At 34.4% G+C, this 27,466-nt stretch overlaps 3 protein-coding genes across 3 annotated transcripts; 2 read left to right on the top strand and 1 right to left on the bottom strand.

Moving 5' to 3' along the window:
• Window positions 1-180: 180 nt before the first annotated feature.
• LOC106127144 (zinc finger CCHC domain-containing protein 8 homolog) lies at window positions 181-4,988 on the top strand. Its single transcript, XM_013325162.1, has 8 exons — window positions 181-1,077; window positions 1,309-1,481; window positions 1,849-2,047; window positions 2,374-2,505; window positions 2,581-2,761; window positions 2,973-3,089; window positions 3,239-3,432; window positions 4,161-4,988. Exons 1-8 carry the CDS (start codon window positions 361-363, stop codon window positions 4,854-4,856), a joined length of 2,409 nt encoding a protein of 802 aa, XP_013180616.1. The 5' UTR covers window positions 181-360; the 3' UTR covers window positions 4,857-4,988.
• An 817-nt stretch (window positions 4,989-5,805) lies between these two features.
• On the bottom strand, window positions 5,806-10,118 carry LOC106127145 (small integral membrane protein 14). The gene is given in 4 exon segments (NM_001311953.1): window positions 5,806-6,806; window positions 8,450-8,641; window positions 9,666-9,739; window positions 9,998-10,118. Coding segments are annotated over 3 exon segments (303 nt in total). The 5' UTR covers window positions 9,738-9,739; window positions 9,998-10,118; the 3' UTR covers window positions 5,806-6,767.
• Window positions 10,119-12,426: 2,308 nt separating this feature from the next.
• DAT (Sodium-dependent dopamine transporter) lies at window positions 12,427-27,339 on the top strand. Its single transcript, XM_013325301.1, has 12 exons — window positions 12,427-12,486; window positions 15,008-15,234; window positions 20,987-21,121; window positions 22,278-22,432; window positions 22,778-22,890; window positions 23,053-23,191; window positions 23,403-23,537; window positions 23,747-23,850; window positions 24,117-24,354; window positions 24,447-24,675; window positions 24,913-25,181; window positions 25,393-27,339. Exons 2-12 carry the CDS (start codon window positions 15,090-15,092, stop codon window positions 25,609-25,611), a joined length of 1,881 nt encoding a protein of 626 aa, XP_013180755.1. The 5' UTR covers window positions 12,427-12,486; window positions 15,008-15,089; the 3' UTR covers window positions 25,612-27,339.
• Window positions 27,340-27,466: the final 127 nt, after the last annotated feature.

Genomic DNA, 27,466 nt, shown 5'->3' on the forward strand with positions numbered 1-27,466 from the left:
TGTAACACTTCCGCTGAGAATTTTTTTTTAATGCTGGGTCTAGAGTCTGCACACTGTAATAAAACTGTTCGTAAACGACGGCGCTCACCCACGGTAAGGCCGAAAAAATGAAGAGAGGTGTCTTCGTGCCCCAGCTTCAGTTCAACAACAAAAGGAAGTGGCGGAACTCAACGGCATCAACCTCTATGTGTGGTGGCAGCACCACACATGATCTGTCATTGTCATTTTCAATGAGATGTGATTTGTGTGTCTAAATAAAAAATAAATATTTTAAGGTGTATTTAGATGTATTGAATTTATTGATTTTACTGAGTAAAATGAGTTCTTATAAAGCAGTTTATTAAATAGATTTTCATAATCATGGCAAAGAGAAAAACGGGAGTGAACGATATTATATATGAGTTGGACAACGATGACACAGAAAGCAGCAGTGAAGATGAAGTTAAGGGAAATAAGAAGAAACGTTTTGAGACTAATACCACTTCCAAAATGACTGCAATCAAATCTGTTTCTGATAAAAGTATAGTAGATATGACTACACCTAGTAATTCTATGGACGATAGTGATAGTATAATTGAAATTGAAGACAAAAGTCAGAATGGAGGGAAAAGTTCGGTTGTTGTTGTAGAAGACGACAATACTGAAGAAGAGATAAATAATGATGAGTTGGATTGTGTTATTTTTTCGCCTGCTGAAAATCATGGACAACGAAGTGTTGACGGTCCTGAAACTGTTATTTTAAATGAAGATATTACTGTTGACTCCCCAGCTTCGATTAATGGACCGGCGTCAGTGGTCGGCGAGAGTACATCGCCACTGATTACTATTCGTTTCAGAAACAATAAGCTGGCAAGTAAATATAAACAGAAGATTAAACTTTTTGTAAGTAATCTATTGTTAAGTGATAATGAAAATATTGTTACCGAAAGTGATACAGAATTGGACCTTGCTATTTGGTCAGATAATGTAATTGCTGAACAGCCAAAAGCGATGGACGACAATATTGACATGAATTTGTTTTTTGTTGATACAAATCCAAAAGAAGATGTGGATAATGAAATTCCAAAATACACACAAGTAAGTAATTGAATTGGCTTGTATTTTACATACCTAAATACTAAAATATATTATTATTATTAAAGGTTTTAAGGGAGATGACATACATGATAAAATACAATAGTAAATGTATCAACAATATATAATTTATGAGATATATATGTAAAATTTATTATAAGGCTTCCATTTTTATGAATTAAAATCAGTAACATGGAATTAAAAACATTCTTAAAAATTTTTCAATATTTTTAGTCTTCCAAAGTTATTTCAAATGAGAAAGAAAAAGAACCAGAGCCTTCAAAACCTCTCCGAAAAGGACCAATTTGTTTTAATTGTGGAGGGGACCATATTTTTAGAGATTGTAAATTACCAAGAAATAACAACAGAATTGCTGAAAACAGGAAGAACTTATCTATAAAACATGGGTAAGCAATACAAATTCAACATGATACAATTTAAATACATTTTGATTGAAGGTTTTTTAATTGCATTTTAACCTTTGTGGAGGCTCAACATTAGCTGTACATTTCATAATGCCCTCCGACAGCAACCATTTAGGCCCTGCTACAACTAAAATGTGTTGTGACCAATATGACTGTATGCAAATGGCTAAGATATTTGAAATAAACAATGTAATATTTCTTGATAAAGCCATACAATAAATGGATAAAATATTGATAAGAGTTAAAAATTATATCTGCTGTAAGCAACTTTAACTTTTTGAATATGTTGTGTATTCATATTGTCTGGGAAATTTCACATGTAAATTTATATTCAATTTTTTCTGCTTAGTCGATACCATGTTGAAGATGATCAGAAATATGGTCATTTAATACCTGGAAGGATATCAAATCAACTACGACACGCACTGGGTCTGAAGAGGAATGAGTTACCTTTACATATATACCGCATGAGGATGCTCGGCTACCCACCCGGCTGGCTGGAAGAAGCTAGAATATCACATTCCGGAATATCTATGTTTGATTCAGCTGTATGTTATATTTTAATGTATATTTTGATATTGTTTTCATTGCGTTTTTCAATGCATGAATCAGTTGCAAGAAATAAAACTGCTAGATATATGTCACTATGGTCTGCAAAATATAGCATTTTTATTTTTGATGAAGATAATAAAGTGTTAACATGATTTCATTGTCTCTGTTTTATGATGATTAGTAGTAGTAGATTTTATGTCATTATCATAGACAATTAAATATGAATAAGCAGGGCCTTAATGTAGATTTCTTACAAACATCTGTACAAAATGACTTAACATCTCTAACCACAATAGTAAATTAATTTAATAATGATACATAGGGTAAAGTGATTCTGGACGAGGGTGATGAAGAAGGGCAGATATGTGAGGCCGGCTCCAAAGATAAGTTTGATATTAAGAAGATACTTGACTTTCCTGGATTTAATGTGCCGGCCAGCTCAAGATATGTTGAGGTATGTATTTTACCTAGCAATAAAGGTAACTTAATTTTTTCTTAATGAGACTTAAGTTGAAGTATACTATTACAGCAAGGTCATATAGTGGGTGCTCCTCCAATCTCAGAGCAAGATAGCAAGATGTTGATGCTTCAGACATTGGCACCAAATGCAATGAAAGCATATAAACGGAAAAAGTTGTCAATGTTTCCATCTGGTACACCAAATGACTCTCAAATCAGTCTAACAGAGATGGAATTGGACAGCGGAGATGGTGTGTAAAATTCCATACTTTTGATTCATCATATAATCGGAAATAAATATTGTAGTTTTAGTAGACAAAATTTTTCTTTAGATTATTGTTATCTATATCTATCATATTAACATAGTATTTACTAATTTTTTTTTTATTATATTATACTTCAAACTTATTCATACCTTTATTAAATATTAAGGTCATGTTTAAACCTGTGTTACATTAACAGAATCATCGGAATTCCCACTTGTGCCTCCTCTGCCCGACGAGGAACCGCCCCCTCTGCCGCCGCCTCCCGACTCACCTCCACCTTCACTAGACACTACCCAAGAGATATCAAGTCAAGGTGAGTCTAACACTATTTTGTATGAAAATGCAAATTATTTTTGTTTTTTCAAGGTCATTATTAGCTGAAACATATATGTACTTAACTTTTTAGTTAAAACATTTGTGTCTTTTTTATTTTTTAATGTTATTTGGGTATCATTTTCACAGAAGTTATAGGGTCAACTAAAACTGTGGCCACCTCAAAAGTTAAAGAGAAATCAAGTCCAAAGAAGTCTGAACTTAAAGAAAAAGATGGAAAAGCTTATGATAAAAAAATATTTGTCTCGGCATCGGAATTAGTAAATATTCCAGTGCCAGATGATGACTTTATCATTATTGATGAAGATTTTGAAGACTATGAGGTAATTATAAGTTTCATTTTATTTTTATAAAATTTGATATTAGTTTGGACATAGTTTTGGTAGTTCCGTGTTATTACTCAATGGCAATTTATACTTTATTTTTTCTTAATCTTAGTGATGTAGCTTTTATGGTATTCTTTTTGCATCTGTCACCAAATAACAACTGATAATCTGATTACTAATGTTATGAAGAAAAAAATACTTTGATCTACGGACACTGTTATAAGCAAAATAATATAAACCTAACATATGAGGGCAAAAGACGTTGGTGGCTCAGTGGTCAAGCACTTGACTTGCAATCTGCAGGTCCTGGGTTCGAATCCCGCCATGTACCAATGTGTTTTTCGATTTCCGATTTACATATGTACATTTATCCGACGTTCTTACGGTGAAGGAAAACATCGTGATGCAACCTGCACATATCTGAGAAGAAATTCAAAGATATGTGTGAAGTAAACCAACCCGCACTTGGCCTGCGTGGTTGACTATGGCCTAATCACCCTTAACTTAGTGTAGGCTCCGAGCCCCTCGGTGGGGACGTATAGTGAGCTGATGATGATGATATGAGGGCAAACTTAATATAAATTTGTGTGGTATTAATTTGTTAACACATGCAATGCTGTATTTATTAGTTGGTAGAGACACTTATATACTTTTGATCATTTCTCACCAGCACTATTTAACAATTTTCCGCTTTGTATTTTGTATGGCTCGCTGCCTCTTTTCAGGATATACCACAAAACAGCGGCACTAAAAGCCCTAGTTTGAAAGATTTGGAAGATGAGAAGAAAAAGCTGTTGGAAGCTATCAAAGAGCAAAGTCCAACAAATATTTCCGATGTATCAAGGGAAATTGAAAAAATTGTTGATGAAACGGAAAATGAGCAAGTCGACGATGAAATTGAAAAGACAGATATAAAGAAAATAGAAGAGAAATGCGACGACAATGCAAACGAATCCGTAAGTGAACCGGAAACTACTTCCACTGTTAGTAAACAAGTAAGTACAAACATTAGTGAAACCACTAACATAGAATCTGAAACTTCTAAGACTTGTCAGTCACCGACAAAAACTGGTACTATAATTAGTGAAAATACTAACAAAGACTCTGAGCCGACAAAGACTAGTCAGCCAAAATCAGAGACTGATATTGTTATTAGTGAAACCATTAAAACAGACTCTGAACCAACTAAAACTAGTCAGTCAACCCCAAAAGCGGGTATTGTCAAATCCACATTTTACGGTACACCAGTTTTGAATGTCGCGTCTCCTTACGTTAAATTGCCGAGTGACGATAAGTTTGCTAAAGACATTTGTGACGTCATAAACTTTGAGAACTTACCAAACTCAACGGGTAAATACAAAAAGATATGTAACCTTCTTAAAAAGGTGAAAAGTGAAGTCGATAGGATTCAAGAGTCATGATTTTAAAATTGACTTAAACAAAATTACCAAGACTTGATGTACAATAAACCACTAAGTTTGTAAGGAGGATTTATATTTTTTATAAGGTTAGGATAAAAGAACTGGCACATACATATTCGTTATTTTTTGATTTAAAAAAAAATATAAAGACATGTTGAACAGTAATCCTTCGTTTGTAACATACATCGTTGGCATTTTTTACATCTGTAAATATATTCTATAAATAAAGACTGCTCAATATTTAATATACTAATAGATAAAAAGATCCTATTGGATCTAGATAATGTAGCTAATTTTGTCGAATGTCCATTATACGCATTTCCTTGAAATGTAAATAAAATAGCAACTTCTCATTACATAATTACTTAGAAATAAATAAAAAATTATTGACTTTTCTATATATGCTTCATTTTTTTAAGCTATGTTAAAACAAACAAAAATGCCTTTAGTTTTATGACTTCCCTTAGTTATGACAGTGGTTGTGAGCTGAGTTCATTATATTTTGTATCTTTTTTATTAGTATTCATATTTTACATTACTTTATGCATTTAAAAATCATGTACAATTTAGAAAGAATTAATTTTGTTGAATTTTGAGGACTGGGCGAAGGAAATAATAGTGATTTCAAAGCGTTAATCGCTCGACAGCCGACAACGCAGAGTTTTAACGCGGCGTTAATAAAGCGCTTGTGCGAATAACCGATAATGAGGCTAGTGAATAGTTCAAGAAGCCAGCTTATCGTAAAACATTCATACAAAAAATATTGTCAATTTTACTTTGAGGTATATCTTGTATGGATGTTTTCTAATTTAATTTGAAAGCCAAATATGGAAGAAATGAGGGTAGATAGACAAAAAAAAACGTGTATGGGAGAAATTGAGGGTATTCAAAGAAAAGAAAATCAAAATTTAAATTACAAATATTTATTTAATTGCACATAATTAATACAAATCTCGAATGGTGTTTGTCAATATTACATCGCGTGGAAAGAAAGCATAAATAAATATTTTAACCCAAACCCGAAATCGAAAAAAAAAACTAAATCTAAGTATCACAAATGACGTCAGAACGAAATGTACCTAAGTAGGTATGTCAAAGATCAATTAATAAAATAAGGCAAGCAAAAATGTACCAATTGCTACTGGAGATGTAAAGATTTAGCGTTGATCTTATATAAATATTGTTTCTAAATATAATAGGGTTTTGTGACCAACTTTTATAAAATTCAAGTATTATTTTATTTCATTAAATTATAGCACCAATGTTGAAATAAGAAAGATAAATATACAATTTCGAGGTAAAAATCGTGAAGAGATTCGATTTGTAAAAAGTTTAAAAGAAAAAAAAACACCAATACAACATAAATGTAACAATTATGGAATGGTTGAAGAACTTTAACACTTATCATTTGTATGATACATAATTCAACTTGTGACGTCACAAGACACAATTTTCTTTACATTCGCTAAAACATATCAGTTTCTTCAACTGACATAATAAGAAATATTTAAATAACATCAATACATACTAATTTGAGATAGATTCTATACATATTGATAAAGAACTATGTTGTTTTTTTTATTATCAGCTTTACTATCACTATACTGATCTTACCGACAAGTTATCACCAAGATGTTCATACTTACATGATTGGGTTTCACCATACTTATAGCTATATAAATAAAATATCAGTGTTTGTCTTCTAAATCTTTCTAAACTATTGATCAGATTGTGATGAAATTTTAGTAGAACTGAGGACGCCAATGTCTTTGACTCCAAAAATACTTTTTAATTATGCTTTGTTTTTGATATCTATATTACATTGCATTGCAACTCTTGCCGGGTTTCACAGCTAGTATTATATATATTGGAATTAGTTTATAAAACTTTTTAAAGTTTTCTCTGTCGAAATTAATTTATTGGTGGCGTAGGCGGTGCTCCGTCGCGGTCCTGTAATTTAATCAAAAATTTAAATTATAAATGCGAATGTTCAAATGGATGGATGAGTTTTTGTTTGAAGGTATCTCTAGAAAGAGTGAAAGGATCTTGATGCAATCAGTGTGGAAGAACACATATGCTACTAATTAAGGTTTTTTAATTATTCGCGGACGGAATCGCAAGCGGCACCTAGTGAATAATAGAATATAGTCAGCATAGTTGATTCCTAAGTTGGACATAAGCCCGAACCAATGTTTTTAATACGTATTTTTTCCCATATTCTTTTTTAAGATTGGACTTTGGTTACAATTTGCCAAAATCGATGATTAATAAATCTTAGTCAATTTGACATCAGACGTAGAATTACGCACAAATTATAATCTTAGGTTTCGCATCAGTTTGTTACGTATTTATGTAGAATACAGACTAACAGCCTTGTTCGTACGGTAATATTAGTTTGCCATTCGATACCGGACGGTGACCATGGACAATCGTTTCCCTATTATGTTTATTTAATTCAAATAAATACATAAATAAGCTCCACATTACATAATAATCGCTATTGTCTTTTCGAACAAAATGCTAATTAACCATTAACATTAAGTGATCGATGATAATTATTCCAATAGCGTTTACCACTTTGTATTGTCCGACAAGTTATGCAAGAGCATGTCATATCGTTAAACCTGTTTTACGATTTACGCTTTTATTTTTTCACTTGCAACGCGTACTTTTAACCACTTATATCAGCAAAAAAATTTTACGAATGTAAGGTAAAAGCTTATGATAAGAGGCTTCGAAAATATTATTTACATTAGCCAGGGCTCGTTTTTACTGTCTCTACAATTCTGAAGGTTGGCCGCTAACTTTGTGACTGTAACTAATTATGAGCCAAATAACTCTTCTGCTGGCCAGGGTTTTTATTTATTTTCGAACCCTTTATTTAAATCGCTAACCTACATATACTTATCTCTGTCCGGAACATTTTTTGTTTCCGTCTCGAAACATTGTGTATTATGTGTACACAAAGAGGCTTGTCATATTGTTTTATTATATAAAACTGTACGCCAAAGCCCTAACCTGGTATTACAACCTAATCACTAAATGACTCAAATATAATAAGCATATGCACTTATAAGTCTTCTAAATTGCTCTTATGCAAAGATTTAATCATAACTTCATGTAAATATATGCACATACAATGAAGAATACACATACAATAATATTCTAGCAAAATGTAGTTTTGTATTTGATTGTGACATATGGATCATGTTTCCATAATATGATAATTTATCACGCCACCCACACATGCACAGTCATATGACTACATTTAAACTGTATCTAATATATTACTATGCTCAAAAAGTACACAAGCACAATCATAAATAACTCACAAAATCAAATTTACCCTATTACCTTCAAGTTTACTTCATGCCTATGTATGTGCTTCAAATAAAAACTTGCAATCTACAGACATGCTAATTTGGTAAGTAATAAAATATTATGTAAGATTATTATGCTAGCTTTGTAAAAATAATTCCCTGAACTGTAGTAGGTTCAGACTGGAATAAGGATAAAAAAGAGGGACATCTCTTTCCAGATCTTAGATTTAAAAAGTTGGGAATGGGTTGTTATAAGATAAATTTTTTACGTACTTGGGAATTGGGCGTTGGTTTAGCGGCGTCCTGAAGCTGGTTACGACGCGGACGCAGCGCGTACATGGCGACTGCGAGCGCCATCACTATGAACATCATCAGGAAGCTGTTTCCGGCGGACTCAGGCCGTGGCAGCCCCGGCAGCTGCTCCAGGCACTCACTGTCAGTACAGTATGCTTGCCCTTGTCGCAACTGTGTTAAAACATAAACAACTATATTGTCATGAAATTCTATAAATTCCTATCTATGTGATTAATACTTGTTAACTAACATGTTATAAAAATGAAAAAAAAAACCTACGCAGGAACCGAAGCACTGAAAAAACTAAGAGGCACTACTAACTCATCAGTGCAAAAGTAAACAAGTATAGTTCTGGAAAATTTCTACATTCTTCATTGTTCTACTCTACTAAAATCATTTTGAAAACAACATCCATATAATTTAACAGTAAAAATAGAATTCCTTTGTTACAAAATTTGGAAAAGTGCCAATAATTTACTTTCTTAAAGTGATTTAATGTATATAGACTGGTATATAAAATGTTTAAATAATGTTAAAACATACACTGTTCTTGGTAATATTACTCTTATTAGAGATAATAATTAAAAAGTGTTTAAAACATTTTCACTATTCCAATATGTATGATAAATCAAATAACCTAGTTATGAGTAAACAGGTCAAGGTTGTAGTAAATGCGCCAAAATCTTAATTGATAAACATACAAAAGTTTACGATTTTGTATAACTTCTATACAATTAAAATAAATTTCAGAGTTAAATGGTATAAAATTGATTTAGGTATTGGAACCCATGAATTTGTTATCAATGCAAACTTGCAATCTTAATTATTCACATAGCTTTATAACAAGCAATGCAATTACAATATATAGTGATAAGAAACAAGTATTATGTAGAGCTTGTTATTTTGTATAATTGGAAGTTGTATATTATAAAAGTATATTAAAAATTAAACTACTCCAAACATAATTAACAAATATTTTGCCAGCCATTTGACCTCAATCTTTTCCTTGTTTCGTCATTGAGTTCAAATAGGTTGATATGTCGGGAATTACTTATTATCAAAAATGAGTTACTTAAAAAGATTACATTTGCATTTTATATAATTAGAGCGAAAGTGAGGACGTGGAAATGTTTAATACTCTAATCATACTTGTTGAGCTACAAGGACGTCTGATAATGTTAATAATGTTGCTTACCAGTGATATAAGTCGTCGCATCGCCAGTTCATGATTCCACAGGCATTCGCAAGGATCCATCTCATCGGCCATCTCTGCACAAATATTACAACACACTCAATTTTCCTCCCCGTAATATTTGTAACTATAGGAATTTTCCTTTATAATAAAAATCAAATGGTATTTAAAATACAGCAAAATTTAGCACCAACAAGCTATCTCGAAATTACTATGATATCTTAAAATTAAAGGCGATTATTGTCTTTGTTTTTATTTACAAATAAAAAACATTGCCAATGATCTGTCACAGGAAGGGAAAGTGATGCTGAATATTATTTTAGAAACTATTGTACCTCCACGCAATGTATTTCGGTTAAAATAAGAAGTTCGCAACAACTAATATAAAATTAGTTTTTTTCAAGCGAATGCACCTCCGTTGAAATTGTCGAAATAAACGAAAATTGTTGGCAAATATTAAACAAAGTCTACACCTGGGACGACATTTTTACACTGTGATTGTGTATGCTTGTAGCTTTGTGATTGGTCGTAGCAAATGACGATTCTCTATATCGACCAATCAAATGCCAGGTCAACCTAGTTTTAATTAAAAGATGTTGCCAGAAAATTAAATTCTACAAATTCAGTGAAATTTTGAAGATTGTTTGGTAGGAATCAAGTTGGCCATAAAAGTATTTTAAAGTTTAACATTAAATATTTTAGGTTGGTCTCTCAAAGTTAAAAGGTATAATATTTGTCTTCCATCGGTCATTTTCCTCAAGTTTGAAGATGATGGTGACCAGCTTCATATTTCCGTACGCATATTACATCTTAGTCTAATATGGTATTAAATACGTAGGTGTAATTTTACAATCAATGTAGAAATGAAAAGCTAATTTAATTCTAAAATTAAATAACATTTTATCGCAACAATTATAAAAACAAACATAATACAAAGTGATTAGAAAGTCAAACCTTAGCAGAACATCGCAATTACATGAATAAAAAAAGATTTACAATAAGCGTTCCAATGCTGACAGGATAGGGTCTTTTATCACCTTTGTATGCTTGGTGCTCCTTGCTGAGTACCCAGTGCTGATATTTCGCGGAAAACCTTAGGATTATCCTTAGATTTAGAAGACAAAATAAGAATTTGAGACAATTCTGAAGTCAGTAATGAGTTTGTACACTTGATATTGATTTTCATGTGGGTAACACCGAGAGAACCACTGTTTCCATTATAGCGATATGATAAATGAGAAATCTTAAAAACAAATGAGAACTCAAAATGGTTTATACTAACATTTTGTGACATGCGACGGAAAAATTTACACATCCGACCTCCTTTTTAACTCAAAAATATTTTTTTTGGTATCTCATCACCTAAAGCGAATTTTGAAAAATAAACAACCCAATACTGTAGACACGGAATGATTTTTACAATACAGTATTTATTTATTTAATGTTAGTACATTAAAATTAGAGAAACAAAGTAACAAATACATGGAGATTAGCGGTGTACAAGTGAGGTTTGGATTGGATATTATCCTTAAGTTTAGCGAACTATCATGAAACTGTATCTTTTTCGTAGCATCTTACTTCGTACTAATATTAAAAAATCCGAGAATGTTTAGATGCATGGATGGTTGTTTGTTATAAGGTATCATAAGAAAGGCTCAAATACAAAACAGTCACCTAGTGAATTTTTCCGTACTAAATCTACACTGAGCGGCTCGTTTAGTAAAAACTCAATGACGTTGAGCGCGGAAACAAATGTATCAGCGGTCGAAATTACATTATACCGAATCAAAATAATTTGCCACGGTATGTTGCTTTAAAAAAATTAAAGTTTAATCTATGATATATCTATGATAGTATTATGTATACTGTGGAGCAATTCCCGTGACCTCAATACCCTCTGTAACATTAGAAAGGAGCATAGAGCGTTCCGGCTTTCAGCAGCAGACAGGCAATTTAATACGTATGTATGTATCTATCCCTACACTTTCTGATATCACTTCGTTTGATGTCACTTGTCACTGATGGCGGGTGTGATGGAGAGATGGGCGTGTCTAGTCAAGCCCCGCCCACCCGCTTGGGACCACGCCCATACTTAATTGATTTTACGTTTGAAATAAGTTAAGTGACAGAAAAAATTGCAACACAGAGACAACATTTTGGTATAATAATTACTTTTATATGGATGTTTCATTCTTTCATTTACGTATTAAAATTAATGAAACCGCTCTTATGGTTTGATGTTTTATATTATATAAAAAATGTTGACCTATGAAATTTAATTGCATTATATTTTAATGTAATTAATATTTAAATTAACAATTCAAACTGTAAGGCTATTGCTAAGAAAAACGCTTCTTTTACGCCATCAATCAAACTCAACTTACCTTAAAATTTTGGTTAGGTATGAAATGCTTCAGGCAATGTAGGTAGATATTTAGTAGAAGGTTTGTTGTTTGTTGGACACCCAGTTTTATTACTATAACACAATATCTTATCTGAACAAGGTATCCTAACCTATATTTGTCAGCTTTTTCAGGGTAGTCAAAAATATTTAAAGCTATGCTACAGGTTAAGGCATTGAATTTCTTAATTGGAAGAAAACTAAATGAAAATCACAACTTAACATAAATATTAAATGAGTGATATTAATTGTCTTATAATATGCCTATATTGTGGAAGAATAGAGAAGTGGGCATTACCGGGATTTCAGGATGTGAGGGTAGAGCCCGCCCCGTGCGACGCGTGAGGCGGCTGCACAGCGCACTCGGCTGCGGGCACCGCGGCGCGCGGACATGGCGTCACTGACGCGCCCGCCGACCCACACGTAAGTACACTAACTTTTTTTTAAAATTTATTTAAGTCAAAAGTATAAGGACACATTCTATTTCCAATATTTTCTAGACGAAATTAAGATGTTTATTTTCTTTTAAACTACAATACTTTGATCAATACTTGATTTTTTTTAAATGTGCCTATAAATGTTTTCATGAAAATGTATGAAATTTAAGTCTTTAAAATTTTTTAAAAATACGGTAACATTTCAGGTTTTTGGCAATGCAGGAAAATAATGCATTTGAATATAAAATGAAATAAAAACTTTACGCTTTAGTTTTGATAATTTTTATTACTAAAAATGTTTTATTATTGGGAACGGTCTGAACGATACCTCAGAAATTTTACAGCATTTTAAACAAATATAAAATAAATATGTATGAAATACAATTTAATTTATTCTAAAAAAAATGGTATTTACTAACCAGTCGCATTATTAATCCCTCTGCTTTCTAATATGTGGCGTCTACTATGAAATAAATGTGGGACGGATGAAATGGTGACATGACCCACCACCATCCTGACATGGAAAGGGTTTAACGTGCGACACGCTAGTTTCCTTTGCAATAATTGGGAAATTTAAAAAATATCCCAGGAAACTTTACTAAGTTTCCTTGCCGTAAAACGTTTTGTGTTGTTGGTTTTTGTTTGTAAAATAATTAAATATAACACTATTTATGCTTTGTTATAAATCAACATACTGTCCATTTCTTGTACGGATCATCGGCACGGTGTATACTACTCTTTTTTATATCTCTATCAGCCGTAATATTTATATTTGGTCCCTTTTTTATGCACATCCTCTTTCACAGTCTATCCAAACTTTGTTCGGACTATGTCTACTCTTGAAATCATCCCCGCTCAAATCATAATCTTTATTTTCTTCTTCTATTGTAAGATCTCGAGTGTAAAATATTTTTAACGTAACTGCATTCGTGAATAATTTTAAATTTATTTACTAGCCGTCGCCGGCGAATTCCTAAGCGCCAAATTAAAAAAATGGCTTATATGTATAGATTTGAGTCCCTGTATGGAATACCGTAAAAATTATATTTCGTGCACATGATTTATTTGTGATAACGAAAAACCAATTTTATTTTTTTTGTCTGTCTGTCTGTATGTCTGCCCGTAAGGCCGCGTTAGTTGTTCATTTCGATGGGACTTTGAGAGGAAGGTGATGATGCACGCGGGCATATTGTAGGCTACTTTTTTTATTTGCGCAGAGAAAGTCGCGGAGAACCACTAGTTTAAAAAAAAATAGGTAACTTAAATCTACCTAATTTGCTTTCTGTAAAATTACAAAACATCTAAGTGATTAGAGAGAAATTAAAACTAAAATCGTTTATCGTTAATTGGTTATTAAGCGAGACAGTTGGTATGGTTTTTTATTGCAAAATCTACACTAAGGGTGACACTTAATACCGTGGGCGACGGTTGAAATGAAATATTGCGGAAAACCAATAGCGATGTTAACACGTCGATGGGGTCTCTATACGCATCATATTTGCGATTCAATTTGTCGCGCGTCGTTAACGCTGTTGTGACGAGGAGTTTTCCCGCGGACATCCGCTGCGCGCGACAGCCTCTCAGCCGGACATGCAATACGAACTCACTAGGGTTGCCAAGCACTGTTAATTATATTCACGTTAAATCGATTTCATGATTCTCGCCTGGAGGTAAATTGTAGAATAATTCTGTGCACTTTTGTTAGTGGCTATGACGTATTATTCTAGTTGAAGTTTAGTTAATATAGCTTAATCGGTTTCGTTGAAGGACGCGATAGAGAGGAATCTGTTGGGTCTTTAAGTAGGGCCGAGGTAGAATCGCGGGGCCAAGGCTGACTTTTGGTTTACTCGTCACTTGTTCTTAGTTAGTTAAGCAAACTTACAATAAATATTACTAAGAATCGTAAGTTTCTTTAGTCTTTATTTTGGAAATTATTCGCGAAAAAAATATTTACTCAGAGACAACCCTAGAGTATCAGTGCTCTATGGGCAGTTTCGAAAACAGGTGCTTCATCATTCGCTGCGGCGGGAGTGTGTAGCGATTGTCACTTCATTACAACGGGTCGGGTTAATGGAGGGTCGATTCGACCGCGCGAGAGCGACGATTATTTCTGACGCTTTAATTAAGCAGATTTAAGGTCAAGTGCTCAGTATTTCCGACCATGGACAACTTGACGGCATTCAATGAGTTCTCTTTACAATGCTTTTCAATTATGCTTTTGTAAACGTTTTTCGTTTTTGCCTATGTTAGCTAAATTTAGTTAATATTTTAGAGGTAACCGAAGGCTAGTAAATTCCTAATATATACATCTACGATTTAAGATAGAACGTCAACATCCAATTAAAATATAGTCTAATATTCAGTTTTAGGTAAGATTTAACGACTTACAAACACTAACTAAGAGCTAGGAGTGGAATAATGGGAAGGGGAATAAATCAAATGACATAATATTTGTATTGCGATAATGTGATGACATGGTTTGTTTGACCGATGTAAATTTGTCGCAGGCTGAGGCGTTACCGACGTTCGAGGCAGTAGAAGGCAGTAACAGCAGCCAGCAGCAGTAGACAGGAGGTCGGAGGCAGCAGTATGGCGTTGAAGACTCCTACGCCGCGCGACGGCGAGCGCGAGACTTGGGGCAAGAAGGTAGACTTCCTGCTCTCCGTCATCGGGTTCGCCGTCGACCTTGCCAACGTGTGGCGCTTCCCTTATCTTTGCTACAAGAATGGAGGAGGTAAGTATACTAACAGCTGCACAGCATCCCGGGACTACAAAATATTTTAAATTTTAAAAGTTTTAGTTCTACTTACAACATTTTTAGAGTCATAATTTCAAATAGAGTGTATTATTTCGTAAAATGAGATTTAATTTTCATTAAACATTTAGGCAGTACGTATTATTCGCTATTCATTAAGCGACCTCGATCCAAGTTAGGGCGAGTATGTAGGGCTGCAGCGGCAGCGCAGCTTTTAGCCTGGCGTAAGAGCCTGAGTGCCACTCGCCGCGATAATTGTTGACAACCCTACTTACAACACGAATGACTGCACCATTACGTACTCTCTACAGTTTGTTAAGGCTCGATCTAAAGAAAAACAATATGAATTCATTGCTCGTTAAAAACTTTTGAAAGAAATAATGTGTTTATGATTAAGTACCATGTGCTTACTTTATACCATATTTTTGTCTAAGCTATAGCTTTGCTAAGGACAGGCACAAGCTTTACTTATACATTATTTTTTGATTTGTTATTTGGAGAATCGGCTTCCGTATCGCAATGCGTCCACATTTCTTTAAAAATATTTCGTAGTCAAAACTTACGTCTTAACTATTATTTCTGACAATGTCTTAAGATTCCTTTCATCAAATACGTAAGTGTGTAGGTATTTAGAATGCGAGCAATGGCGTCCTGATTGCACGTTACCTCCTGAGGGCTCTTCTTGCGTAATAGTCGGAGAACAATCCTCGCCTTGTGCCCGCGCCGGCTGGAGTGCCTGCTAGGGCCTCTCCACTACTGCCTCTAATTGAACGCTTCACATATTCCCAGCTTGTCCAGTGATATATGACCTGGTTGTTTTCGTGTAAGAACATTTAATGTTGAAATTTTTTTGGATTCTTTTTATCTTATTTCTGCAATAATTTAACACATAAACCCGACTGGCTGTGGATCTATGACACTCCAGTGAAAAATATTAGTTGACAGAGCTTCCTCTTCAAAATAATTTCTGCCGCTAAAGCTCCAGGAGGTCAAAATGGAACTATAATACAAACAAAGCCACATATATTAAGACATATAAGCGCTAGAAATATGTGTTCTCAGTTGAATAAAATTTTTTATATTAAAATGAATTCATTATCTGCTCAGTATACGCCCCCAGTGAGAGGCTCTCAGCCTCCCATAAGTTAGGGGTGACTAGGCCATAAGTTAACCACGTTAGCCCAGTGCAGGTTGGTTAACTTCACACATATCTTTGAATTTCTTCGCATCTGCGACTCCCGCCATGTACTAATGTGTTTTTCGATTTTCAATTTACATATGTTCTTACGGTGAACGAAAACATCGCGATTCAACCTGTATATATACATACACACCTATATATGTATATACAGGTTGAATCACGATGTTTTTGTTCACCGTAAGAACATATTTAAATTGAAATTCGAAAAACACATTAGTACATGGCGGGAGTCACCGACGCTCTGATAAAATGAATATCTAAAAAATTATATATTTAAAACTTTACATAAAAGTTATAAGTGGTTGACAAGATAATGGAGACTGGAAGTCTTTGTAAAGTACAACGGAAATGAGAGGCTCGAGGCACGGCCAGTGCGTGACAGTGGCCGGAACTTACTGTAAGCAAGTCTTTGATCTCTGACACTTCAAGCACAGCCGGGTATTACAATATGGTAGCTTGATAATTTCTTTCATAAAGTTTTAAATACTTGAGTAACTGTCAAATTGTCTGTCACAAAGCCGTTTAATTGTTACTTAAGCAGTCCCTTAGCATAGTTTTCCATTCTAAACCTACCATAAGGGATACCCTTAGCGAACAATTAACAACTCTAATTGAGGCAGCAAGCTTACTTATTTAACTGAAATATGCAATCGTCAAATGTTTTTTTCTTCGCGTATTTTAAATAATTAGTTTACGTATTAATAAATTATTTTAAATAGCTTCCGTTCTCATAGAACAGTCGACACCTTTCTTCTTATTATCATTGTTTAATTTCCGTCACATTTGGTTTTGATACTATAAATATAACGTTACGCGTAAATATTATAGATATAAAATTCGTGTCATCTTTTAACTAAGAAAAGTTTTTCCCCTTCATCGTAGTTGCGGTAGCTGGCAGTTTAACATATTGCATATTATAACGAGGTTCCGACATAACTAATTGCATCGCAGCAGTCCGCTTTGTGCCCTTTGCCCGTCCAAGAGCCAGTAATTGACAATCAAAACGAGGCCTTTACGCGATGCTAAGAGAAACTTAGTTAACTCCGCGATGTTCAGGAAAATTACTAACGTAATAAGAGGGTAATAAAGTAATGGTATTGGGTGCAGGTCATCTAGGAGGGGTAAGGGGCAAGAGGGGAGGTTGCTTCAATCTGCTACTAAATTTATTAAGCGGCAATTCTCTTGTTCCATGTTATATTTTCTTGTGATCTTCAACAGATTTACGCTAAAATATATATTTAAAGTTTATATTAGAACATATTATATTTTCTGTCTTTAGGTTGCTGTTTATTTTACAAAGTAATTATACATCGTTTTATATTAAGATAGTGTTTTTGTTAAAGCTTCTAACACGCTTTGCACCAGGCACTAGATCATTTACTACAGTATCTAAAGGGTACACCTAACAAACAGTGGTACTTAAACAGAAATCATTCTTACTCAATCTACACTTAGGAACTTCTATTGTGACCGATGACACTAAGTGTGGCAGTTAATCATAAAGCTATTACCGCTTAAAACTGTAGTTATGTTAGGGTGTGCACAGATTTCGTAGTATAATTGATTAGAGCCATACTTCATCGTACGGTCACCATCGGTCACGCGTAATGACGTTTGGTGGCGCTGTCGTCGCCAAATTGAAGTGCCTAAAACCCCAGCCCTTAATTACTTATATGTCCACTCTTCATGTGACTTACTGTTGAATTATCTTGCAATTTATAATTACAAATAGATTAATAACGAGTTATGTAGTTATTTTAATATGATTAACAATTTCTTATACTACTTATGTAGAGTCAATTTGTAAATCAAACAATTAATCGGGTATTTATGTTCTTGAATTTATTTATTAATTCATAACTGCTATAAGCCTATAAGACTACCGTTCAAATATTGTTAATATTCCAACTGAATTGTACGGGAATAAATCTTTCTTCAAGCAATAAATCAATTTTATTTCATTAGCTTTTAGTTCCGATACGAAGCCAATGTTATAATAAACACAATTTACTCCGTTCCGATCTCAAATAGAGACAATACGGATTAAATATTTCTCCATTTCAAGATGATTTAATACTTGAGTACCGATAGAAATCTTATAATACCCAATCATCTGCGACCCGCGATCCGAGACCCGAGACCCGCGACCCGCGACGCCGAGGGACCGGCCGTGCCCGCTCTATTCGATTACTAAGTCCGCTGTCTCAGACACGGTCAGTAAAGAAATGCGATTTCGATTTATCAGATGTTCAACAAATCCGATTAGGTTCTTTGCAATTTAAAATTCAAATGTATTCCTCAGAGTCTATGTTAAGCTTAAAAAAAGCTTTTACTAATTACATTAAAAGATTTATTTCTTATCGTATAAGAACTTGAGTGTTATTTGCTTTGAATTATATAACTTAATTTCCCAACTTAATTATTTAGGTTTTATTTTAAAAAATATGCATACACACAACTCACGCTTGTAAGAAGGAATAGTAGGGAGGATTAGTAGTTTTATTTGATTCCTATCATACTATAATAATATTATAAATGCGAATGTTTGAATGGATGGGTATCCATCACATCGATCCATCCATCCGGATGGATCGATTGATGGATGTTGGTTTGAAGGTATCTCCAGAACGGCTGAACGGATCTCGATGTAATTTGGCATACATATAGAACATTGTCTGGAAGAACACATAGGCTACTAATTTTGTTTTTTTTAATACCGCGCGGACGGAGTCGCAGGCGATAGCTAGTAAAAATATAGGTCAGTATAATCGAATGAAAAGTGCTTAGAAATGATATGGAATGAGGATAACAGGATAAAGCCACATGATCCTTAACTTAAGCGACAAGAGCTCCCCAAGTTTCGCCACTTAAAGCGACTTGCGCTTAAAGTTATCCTTTCATCCCCTTTATCCGGGACCTGTTGCATCCGGCAGTAAAGTAAATCCGAGATAACTCCCGCCCTCAAGTACTCTCTTAGTATATAGTAAAAATATCGCATTTATATTTTTCCAACGTGTTAAATTCGATAGAAAAGATTTCGATACATGTGTAAATTGGTCTGGTGATATGATTTTTACTTTTAGAAAAGTCATGTTTTCGCTTGTTTATTATTATCGAATTTGCAATATTTTAAAATAATAAAAGACAGCAATTATTAGCATTAACTTTCCTTGTCCTTAACGAGGAGTTTTTACTAATTTATGAAATGACAATAAAATCAAATTCTTACACGTATTTAATTCATAAAACATGTTGAATATTTCAAACGATATTATTCGATTATTTGTCACACTTAGACCGAGTCGGTGCTGATATATTAAATTGGTGGCGATATAATATTGTGCAGCTGAATGCACAGAATTAACATCTTGACCGGATGTCTGTCATTTAACAATTGCTAGTGGTTATTCATTCATCAGTTGCACTCACTTGTTGCTTCAAAATCTTTTAACAACGCAATAATGACAAATGGTTCGTTCCTTCAAATGGTCATATTACTAAGTATTCAACTAATACATGGATCACACTTATGAATAGTAACTTAATGCCAACCAAATAAAAGTTTTTTAAAACTATTTAAGTAAAGTGGTAATTGCGGTTTGCGCGAAACTTCCTGCCCCGCACAGCAGCGTTGTGGAATGGTCTGTCCTCGGCGGTATTTCCAAAACACTACGACTTAGGGTCCTTCATGAAGCGAGCTTATCACCATCTCAAAGGCCGGCAACGCATCTGCGGTTCCTCTGGTATTGCTGATGTCCATGGGCGTCGTTGAACACCTCGGTGTTCCCGCTACTCGTTTGCCCCTTCGGTTATAAAAAAATACATATTGTACCAACAGGATATATTATAGGTATACTAGCTGTTGCTCGCGACTCTTTCCGTGCGGAAATTAAAAAAAAAGTTAATAAGTAGCCTATGTGTTCTTGCAGATTATGTTGTACATCTGTACCAAGTTGTAGCGAGATCCGTTGAGGTGTTACGGAGATACCTTCAAATATCCATCCATCCATCTGAACTTTCGCATTTATATAACATTAGTAAGATTAGTAATTCTCTTATAGCATAACTTGCATCTCAATTGAAAATCATAATTTGTCGTAAGAACCATTCTATTCAATATTAGGTATACATTATTGTCGCAAAAAGAATTAACAATAAAGCAATTGTGAATTGTCCCAAGATCAATAAAAGCTTGTTCAAGTAAATGCGAGCCTCTTGAAAGGCCAATTACCGCACAATTTGCGTCGCCCCAGCCAACACGAGCGAAAATTATTGTCTTGAGAACGCGATGATCATTCATATTGAACCAATCTTTATCGAAGAATTTATTTAGGTAAAGATTTGATACCCGAAGGTCTTTCTAGATATATTACTTTTAAGATCGTACACAAAAAGTTAATTATTTTTAGACATAAGTCTCTACTAAAAACACTGTCTTTGATGTTTTCAATATTTTATCATTTTATAAATCCTAAGCTTTAATTATATTCGATTAGAATACGCCTCATATAATTATGATATTGTATGTAGGAGCATTCCTGGTCCCGTATTGCATAATGTTGGTGGTGGGCGGCATTCCACTCTTCTACATGGAGCTGGCGCTCGGACAGTTTCATCGCAAGGGCGCCATCACCTGCTGGGGCAGGCTGGTACCGCTCTTCAAAGGTAAGCTTCCTTTAGGTACTATATCTTCATTTTCCTTCGCGTTACTGGTCTACTGTGTTAACACCATCGCCTTCACCTTTCAAATAGTTCATCCAGCATTTTAGTCGACTCTACGTTCGAAAAATTATTTACTCTACAATTTTTTAAAATACTTCATTTTTGAGTATTTGTAGTTTCTCTTTATTTTGTATATGGTCATGTGAATAAAATAAAAATAAGTAAGTAACTATATCTGACTTAAAAGTATTGCTCTATCTTTTTTCACATAGTAAGTTACTCAGTGTACACTAGATTTATGACCGCTTAAGTTAGTCACGTAGCAACTTAAGTTTGAGAGCTACCCGCTACTAAGTAAAGTGGTCGATGTCTGTGAAATCTTGACTTATAGATATACAATCCTTTTAAACATGAAGAAAAAATATAGCGTTGGATTAAGTCATATTTAAAATAATTTTAGGAGGATTATTTATGGCGATTAGTTCCATTATAAATGCAAGGAAATATTCTTACCGCGTGTCCAAATGTTATTAAGATGAACTGAGAAAATTGCGTAGCTTAGAAGATCTACATTCTTAAATCCCTTTACAAGATTACAATCCCAACGAGATTTTTAATAGGACGTAAGACTTACAAAAGTGATGAATATGACATTGGTACCGACCTGTGTGTCAATGTTAAGTTCTTTTTAAGATTAAACAGTGGTAAAGTTGTTGAGCGTGGCTTGCACTTAACGTCTATAATTGACACCATTCCGAAGGCGCCCCTTAAGTGCTCCGTACGGACTCAAAGGACCGGGAATTTGCGAGGGCGGCTTATGCCCGGTGATTTCATTTCACTCGATTGTCACGTCGCACTGAGTAGCTCCGCGATATGATTTTAGAGGAGGAATAAAATTGGTAATGGACTGGAAAGGTTCTTTAGTGAAAGCATATTTTGCTAAGAAAAGGATTTTTACTTTTTTGTTCTCTTTGCATTATTTTCTTTTATTTCTTTCACTTTAGATTGGTCTGGAAATTTCTAGTTTTGAATAGTTATCTATTTCTTGTGCAGAATTTTTCAAGTATTTTTTTAATGCATTTTAAACAAATGACGATTAAGATTTGTCATCTTTTAGTTTTTTTGGTGCATTATAGGTATTTATTGCTAACATTATCAGGTATAGGATACGCGGTGGTTCTGATAGCTTTCTACGTAGACTTCTACTACAATGTGATCATCGCGTGGGCGTTACGCTTCTTCTTCGCCTCCTTCACCACCATGCTCCCGTGGACCAGCTGCAACAACGAGTGGAACACGCCCTCTTGTCAACCGGTACATTGGCCTCTTGTATTTACCTCATCTTCGCCCTTAGTAAACCGAAATAGGTGTTCTCCATGCCAAATCCACTTCACCTTTCTATCCTTTCCTTATAAGAAAAAGGTTGGAAAGAGGAGTAGAATAAAATTTGGCCTTCCGCAACTGTGTGCTCCCATCAGAACATCGCAGAAAATTTCGACATCACCCTTATCGAGCAAGCTATTTGTGCAGCGCTTAATACTGCTTCGGAATCTACCACTGATAAGACGAACAATAACGACAATCGATCTGTAATAGGTAATCATTAAAAATTATAAACGGTGAAATGTTTTATAATTTTATTAAATATTTTTTTGATAGTTTGAAGCTAACTGGGAAGCATTGGCAGGCAACAAATCTGAACCGCGTCACAACGAATCCGATACTATGGCATCCTCTCAACCCTTTACGTCGGCGGCTTCTGAATATTTTAAGTACGTTTACATCACACATCAATTTTCAGTTTATCCGTTTTTTATAAGAATTACTTTGATTTTATTTTAACATTATAGATTTTATACTAACGTAGCTTTCTAAAACAGCTAGTTTTAAAAAAAAATATTTTCTAGTGAACTTGTACAATTTAATATTTCTAGCCGTGCTATCCTGGAGTTGCAAGGGAGTGAAGGGCTACATGACTTGGGCGCCATCAAGTGGGATATGGCCTTGTGTCTACTGGCTGTCTATATAATCTGCTACTTCTCTCTTTGGAAAGGGATCAGCACTTCTGGCAAAGTATAATATCTTTAGAATTATTATCTTTACATCTTCATCGTTATTTAAATTTCAAATAATACATTTTAAAGACGGTAAATATATGAAATAGTACAAAAAAGCTGGTCAAAGTTTTGGTTTTAGTGAACTATTGTCCTGATTTTCCCAACGATCCTTGAAGACCTGTCTTTACCAGTTGACGTCTGTAGACTGATCTCGATGATAATTTTAGGTGGTTTGGTTCACGGCACTCTTCCCGTACGCAGTGCTACTGATTCTTTTGGTCCGTGGTATAACGCTGCCAGGCTCCGCGACTGGTATACAGTACTATCTCAGTCCGAACTTCGAAGCCATCACAAAGCCACAGGTACGCAAAGTGGATTTATTTTTATCTCACACCTGGCAGTAAAAGACAGTGGATACTTGCGAATTAATATTCTATTTCATTAGATAATATGTAAATATAACAATTGTCATTGGTGAAAATTACACGCAATAAGGATTCGATATTTGATTTCGAACATCAGAGTGCACCCGTTAACACCCTTCTAATATTTATGTTTAAATTTATCACAGGTTTGGGTGGACGCGGCGACACAAGTTTTCTTCTCATTGGGTCCCGGATTCGGTGTGCTGTTGGCGTATGCGTCTTATAATAAGTATCATAACAACGTTTACAAGTACGTACTCGTATACATCTTAGTACTAACATCATTTTTAAAGTAATCTTTCTTTATATAAATTATTGCCGCCGATAACTTTGTAGCCTAAACGTAATTCCAGACTTATCTCTCTTCCAAGTTTCATTCAGATCTGTGCAGTTTTTTTTGGAGTAACGTGGTAAATGACATTCTACCAAACATTCGCATAAATAATATTGTTATTTAATAGTAAGACAGTATATATGTTAAAAGAAAAAGTAAAATTGTAATTATTTATTTTCCAGAGATGCAATTTTGACTAGCGTGATCAACTCATGCACATCGTTCGTTGCTGGGTTCGTGATCTTCAGCGTGTTGGGCTACATGGCGCACGCGTCCGGCAAGCAGGTGCAGGACGTGGCCACTGAGGGCCCGGGCCTCGTGTTCGTCGTTTACCCCGCCGCTATCGCTACGATGCCCGGATCCACTTTCTGGGCGCTGATTTTCTTTATGATGCTACTGACTTTGGGACTTGATAGCTCTGTAAGTTGATGTATTTACAATTGTTTTATTATTTTGCTCTTTTAAATAACATTGTAAATGATTCGTTATATTATTTTAATTTGATTTCTCAGTTCGGCGGTTCAGAAGCAATTATAACAGCTTTGAGCGACGAGTTTCCGCCGATCGGTCGTCACAGAGAGATATTCGTAGCGTGTCTCTTCACCTTGTACTTCTTCGTGGGTCTGGCGTCATGCACCAAGGGCGGCTTCTACTTCTTCCAACTGCTGGACAGATACGCAGCTGGTTATTCCATGCTCGTTGCTGTGTTCTTTGAGGCGATTGCTGTGTCTTGGATTTACGGTAAAGTTTCTATTTACAGATGGAAGCAAATAACCCTCGTATTACGTGATTATAGTGCGGTTTTTAAATATTGCATGACGAATTCAATTAGTCAACAACTCTGCGAATAAGCAAATCGTTTACCCCTTAATAAAAACGTTTTATGCGAATTGATGTAAAATGCAATCATTCAAGTTGACTGAGAATCGCCCGGTTATCTATAAATCCTTTTCTAATTATCTATTGTATATCTACAAGGAACGGAACGTTTCTGCGAGGACATCCGCGACATGATAGGGTTCCGCCCGGGCATGTACTGGCGCGTCTGTTGGCGCTTCGCTGCTCCCGCCTTTCTGCTGTTTATCACCGCGTACGGCCTGCTCGACTACCAGCCGCTCGCCTACGAGGGCTACGTGTACCCCGGCTGGGCCAACGCGCTCGGCTGGGCCATCGCCGGCTCCAGCGTCATCTGTATACCGACCGTCGCCGTGTACAAGATACTTACTACCAAAGGAACCTTCTTTGAGGTAATGTTCTTATGACAATTGGCAACGGCTCTAGGAAGAACTAATAAACCCGACGCTTCAGATTATGCCACAATATTTAAGGAACTTAAAATATTCATTGAGTTCGAAAGAATGAATGTATCATAATAAGCGTAATAAGCTATAGTTTTTAGTCTGAGCATTTTATAGTATGTTTTTGGCTTCATTTTTCACACAATATGGGTTATTTCAGCGTCTACGCATTTTGACGACACCTCTGGCGGATACGGAACGCGGCTCGGTGCACAACGGCGTTGTGGTGTCGGAGAGCGGCGGCGTCAGGCTGACATCCAACGCCGGCACGCCCACAACGCCAACAGCCCCCGCTCCAGACAACAACACCACTGTACTAGCTAACACCGTCGCCACCACCACCAACGTCTCGCTTGCACCGGGGCCTGCGCTCGTCTGAACTCAACTTTCCTTTGACATCTACTACGTGTAGGGATTTAGTCTATGCACGATAAACGATGTCATCACCTTATCTATGGACTCCAAATTGTGACGTGTTAAAAAGTTAGAAACGGGCATGAAGATGGAGTTAATGATGTAAGAAAATAGAAAATATTATTGCAAACTTAACTTTTGCTCTATAATAGGTTAAGTAAATTTTTATGGAATAAAAAGCACACAATTGTATGTATGTGTGTTATAGAATTAGCAAAAATGCAGTTAACAATCATACAATATATTGTTAACTTAGCTTTTCATATAGAATTTGAGATAACATTGTTTTTTATTGATGCTTATGCAATGCAAGCCATAGTAATCCAGGATAACGCTTAGTTTACTAAAATGTCTATTAAAATTAATTTTTCTGTACTTACAATTTTCATAATTTTGTGCAATTTAGCTTCGTTCTTCAATGTAAAATATAATATTTGTAGTGAAACTATGCTACTCTTTAGGATATATGTAGATTTTAAAATTTTATGTAGAAAGAGATGGGAATAAGTTAACAACAGTGGGGTTATATAAGACAAAGTATGGCATATTTAAGGTATTTTATTGTAAGACGAAATGCATATAAAAATTTATTCACTTGTATAATACTTAGGTAATATTATTTAAATTGTGACATAGATTATGTAGCTTGTAAAATATTTCAAATAATTCAGCAAACCGTCGATGTTTTAGCAGTAGTTTTATTGTATTAATTAAAAATCTTACAGTAAGGTTGAAGCTGGAGCAATTAGATCAGGCATAAAAAAACCATAAATGACATTAAGCATACTCATTGTTTATGGTTTGGTCATAGACTATAAAATAATATCAGTTAAAAAAAATTATGATTAAATTTTAGCTATCACGCTTTTCGCGTTTAAGAATGTTACGTTATTTTAGAATGATAAATAAGAAAAAAATACGTGTAATAAGGCATTAATAGTTTTAATGGTTTAAAACGATATACTTATCAAGTAGTTTCGCATATTATTCTTAACATAAGAGTGTAGTATATGACGAAAATGTTAACCTTCAAGACATGTTTTGATCGTCATCTTTAAAATTAGATTAATCTTCTAGTAGATATTATATTATTAGATTTAAAACAATTTTACTTCTAAGAAAACACAATGCTGTGTAGATAATAGAAAGATGTAGATTCTTAGACATTAAGAGAGTTCATATACCCACATATTTCATGCTAATACTTAAATTTAATTACTAATATATATTATCTATTTATCTCTCTTTAAACTCTTAGTAGTTCTATTTGTAGGGGATTGTTAACAGTAGTAAAATATTAACTTTTTAAATCTCTGAATGTTGTTGTTCACGTAGTTTGTAGTATGTGCTCCGTTTTTTATTGAATCGTTGAATTGTATATTATTTTAATATATTTTTGATATTTTATTAATTTTAAGTATAAAATGACTATTCATCTCTCCGTTCGGGCAATGCGGATTGATGAATTGTAAATTTTGTAATTTTTTATGTTTAATTTATTGGAATGCAAGTGAATGTACGCTCCACGTGCTCTGAGCTGTTTTAATAATAGTAGTTCAAGATTGTTACAAGTAGAAAACATTTATAGCTTAAACATATAAAAGCTTATTCATCGTCGCTAATCAATTAATGTTTAACGTAGATCAATGTATTCGACGAATATTTAATAGAAGTAGTTGTTAAAATTAAATACTACGGTCAACGGTCATATCAGCCATTATGACTGTTGATCATTATTAAATTTCTTTTGAACTACGTATGTACTGTGATTTTTATTTAATTACATCCCTTTTTCTATCAAAATTAAAAATGCCAACTAT

The sequence above is a fragment of the Papilio xuthus genome, unplaced genomic scaffold (genome assembly GCF_000836235.2).
Source record: "Papilio xuthus unplaced genomic scaffold, Pxut_1.1 DF824888.1, whole genome shotgun sequence".
Taxonomy (NCBI): domain Eukaryota; kingdom Metazoa; phylum Arthropoda; class Insecta; order Lepidoptera; family Papilionidae; genus Papilio; species Papilio xuthus.

Bases quoted from the DNA above. Each gene is read 5' to 3' on its own strand.
- DAT (XM_013325301.1), top strand. From the start codon at position 15,090: ATGGCGTTGAAGACTCCTACGCCGCGCGACGGCGAGCGCGAGACTTGG. The intron at 24,676-24,912 runs GTAAAGTTTCTA...TATATCTACAAG, and splicing joins TGCTGTGTCTTGGATTTACG to GAACGGAACGTTTCTGCGAG. The intron at 25,182-25,392 runs GTAATGTTCTTA...GGGTTATTTCAG, and splicing joins CCAAAGGAACCTTCTTTGAG to CGTCTACGCATTTTGACGAC.
- LOC106127144 (XM_013325162.1), top strand. From the start codon at position 361: ATGGCAAAGAGAAAAACGGGAGTGAACGATATTATATATGAGTTGGAC. The intron at 2,762-2,972 runs GTGTGTAAAATT...TTACATTAACAG, and splicing joins GGAATTGGACAGCGGAGATG to AATCATCGGAATTCCCACTT. The intron at 3,433-4,160 runs GTAATTATAAGT...GCCTCTTTTCAG, and splicing joins AAGATTTTGAAGACTATGAG to GATATACCACAAAACAGCGG.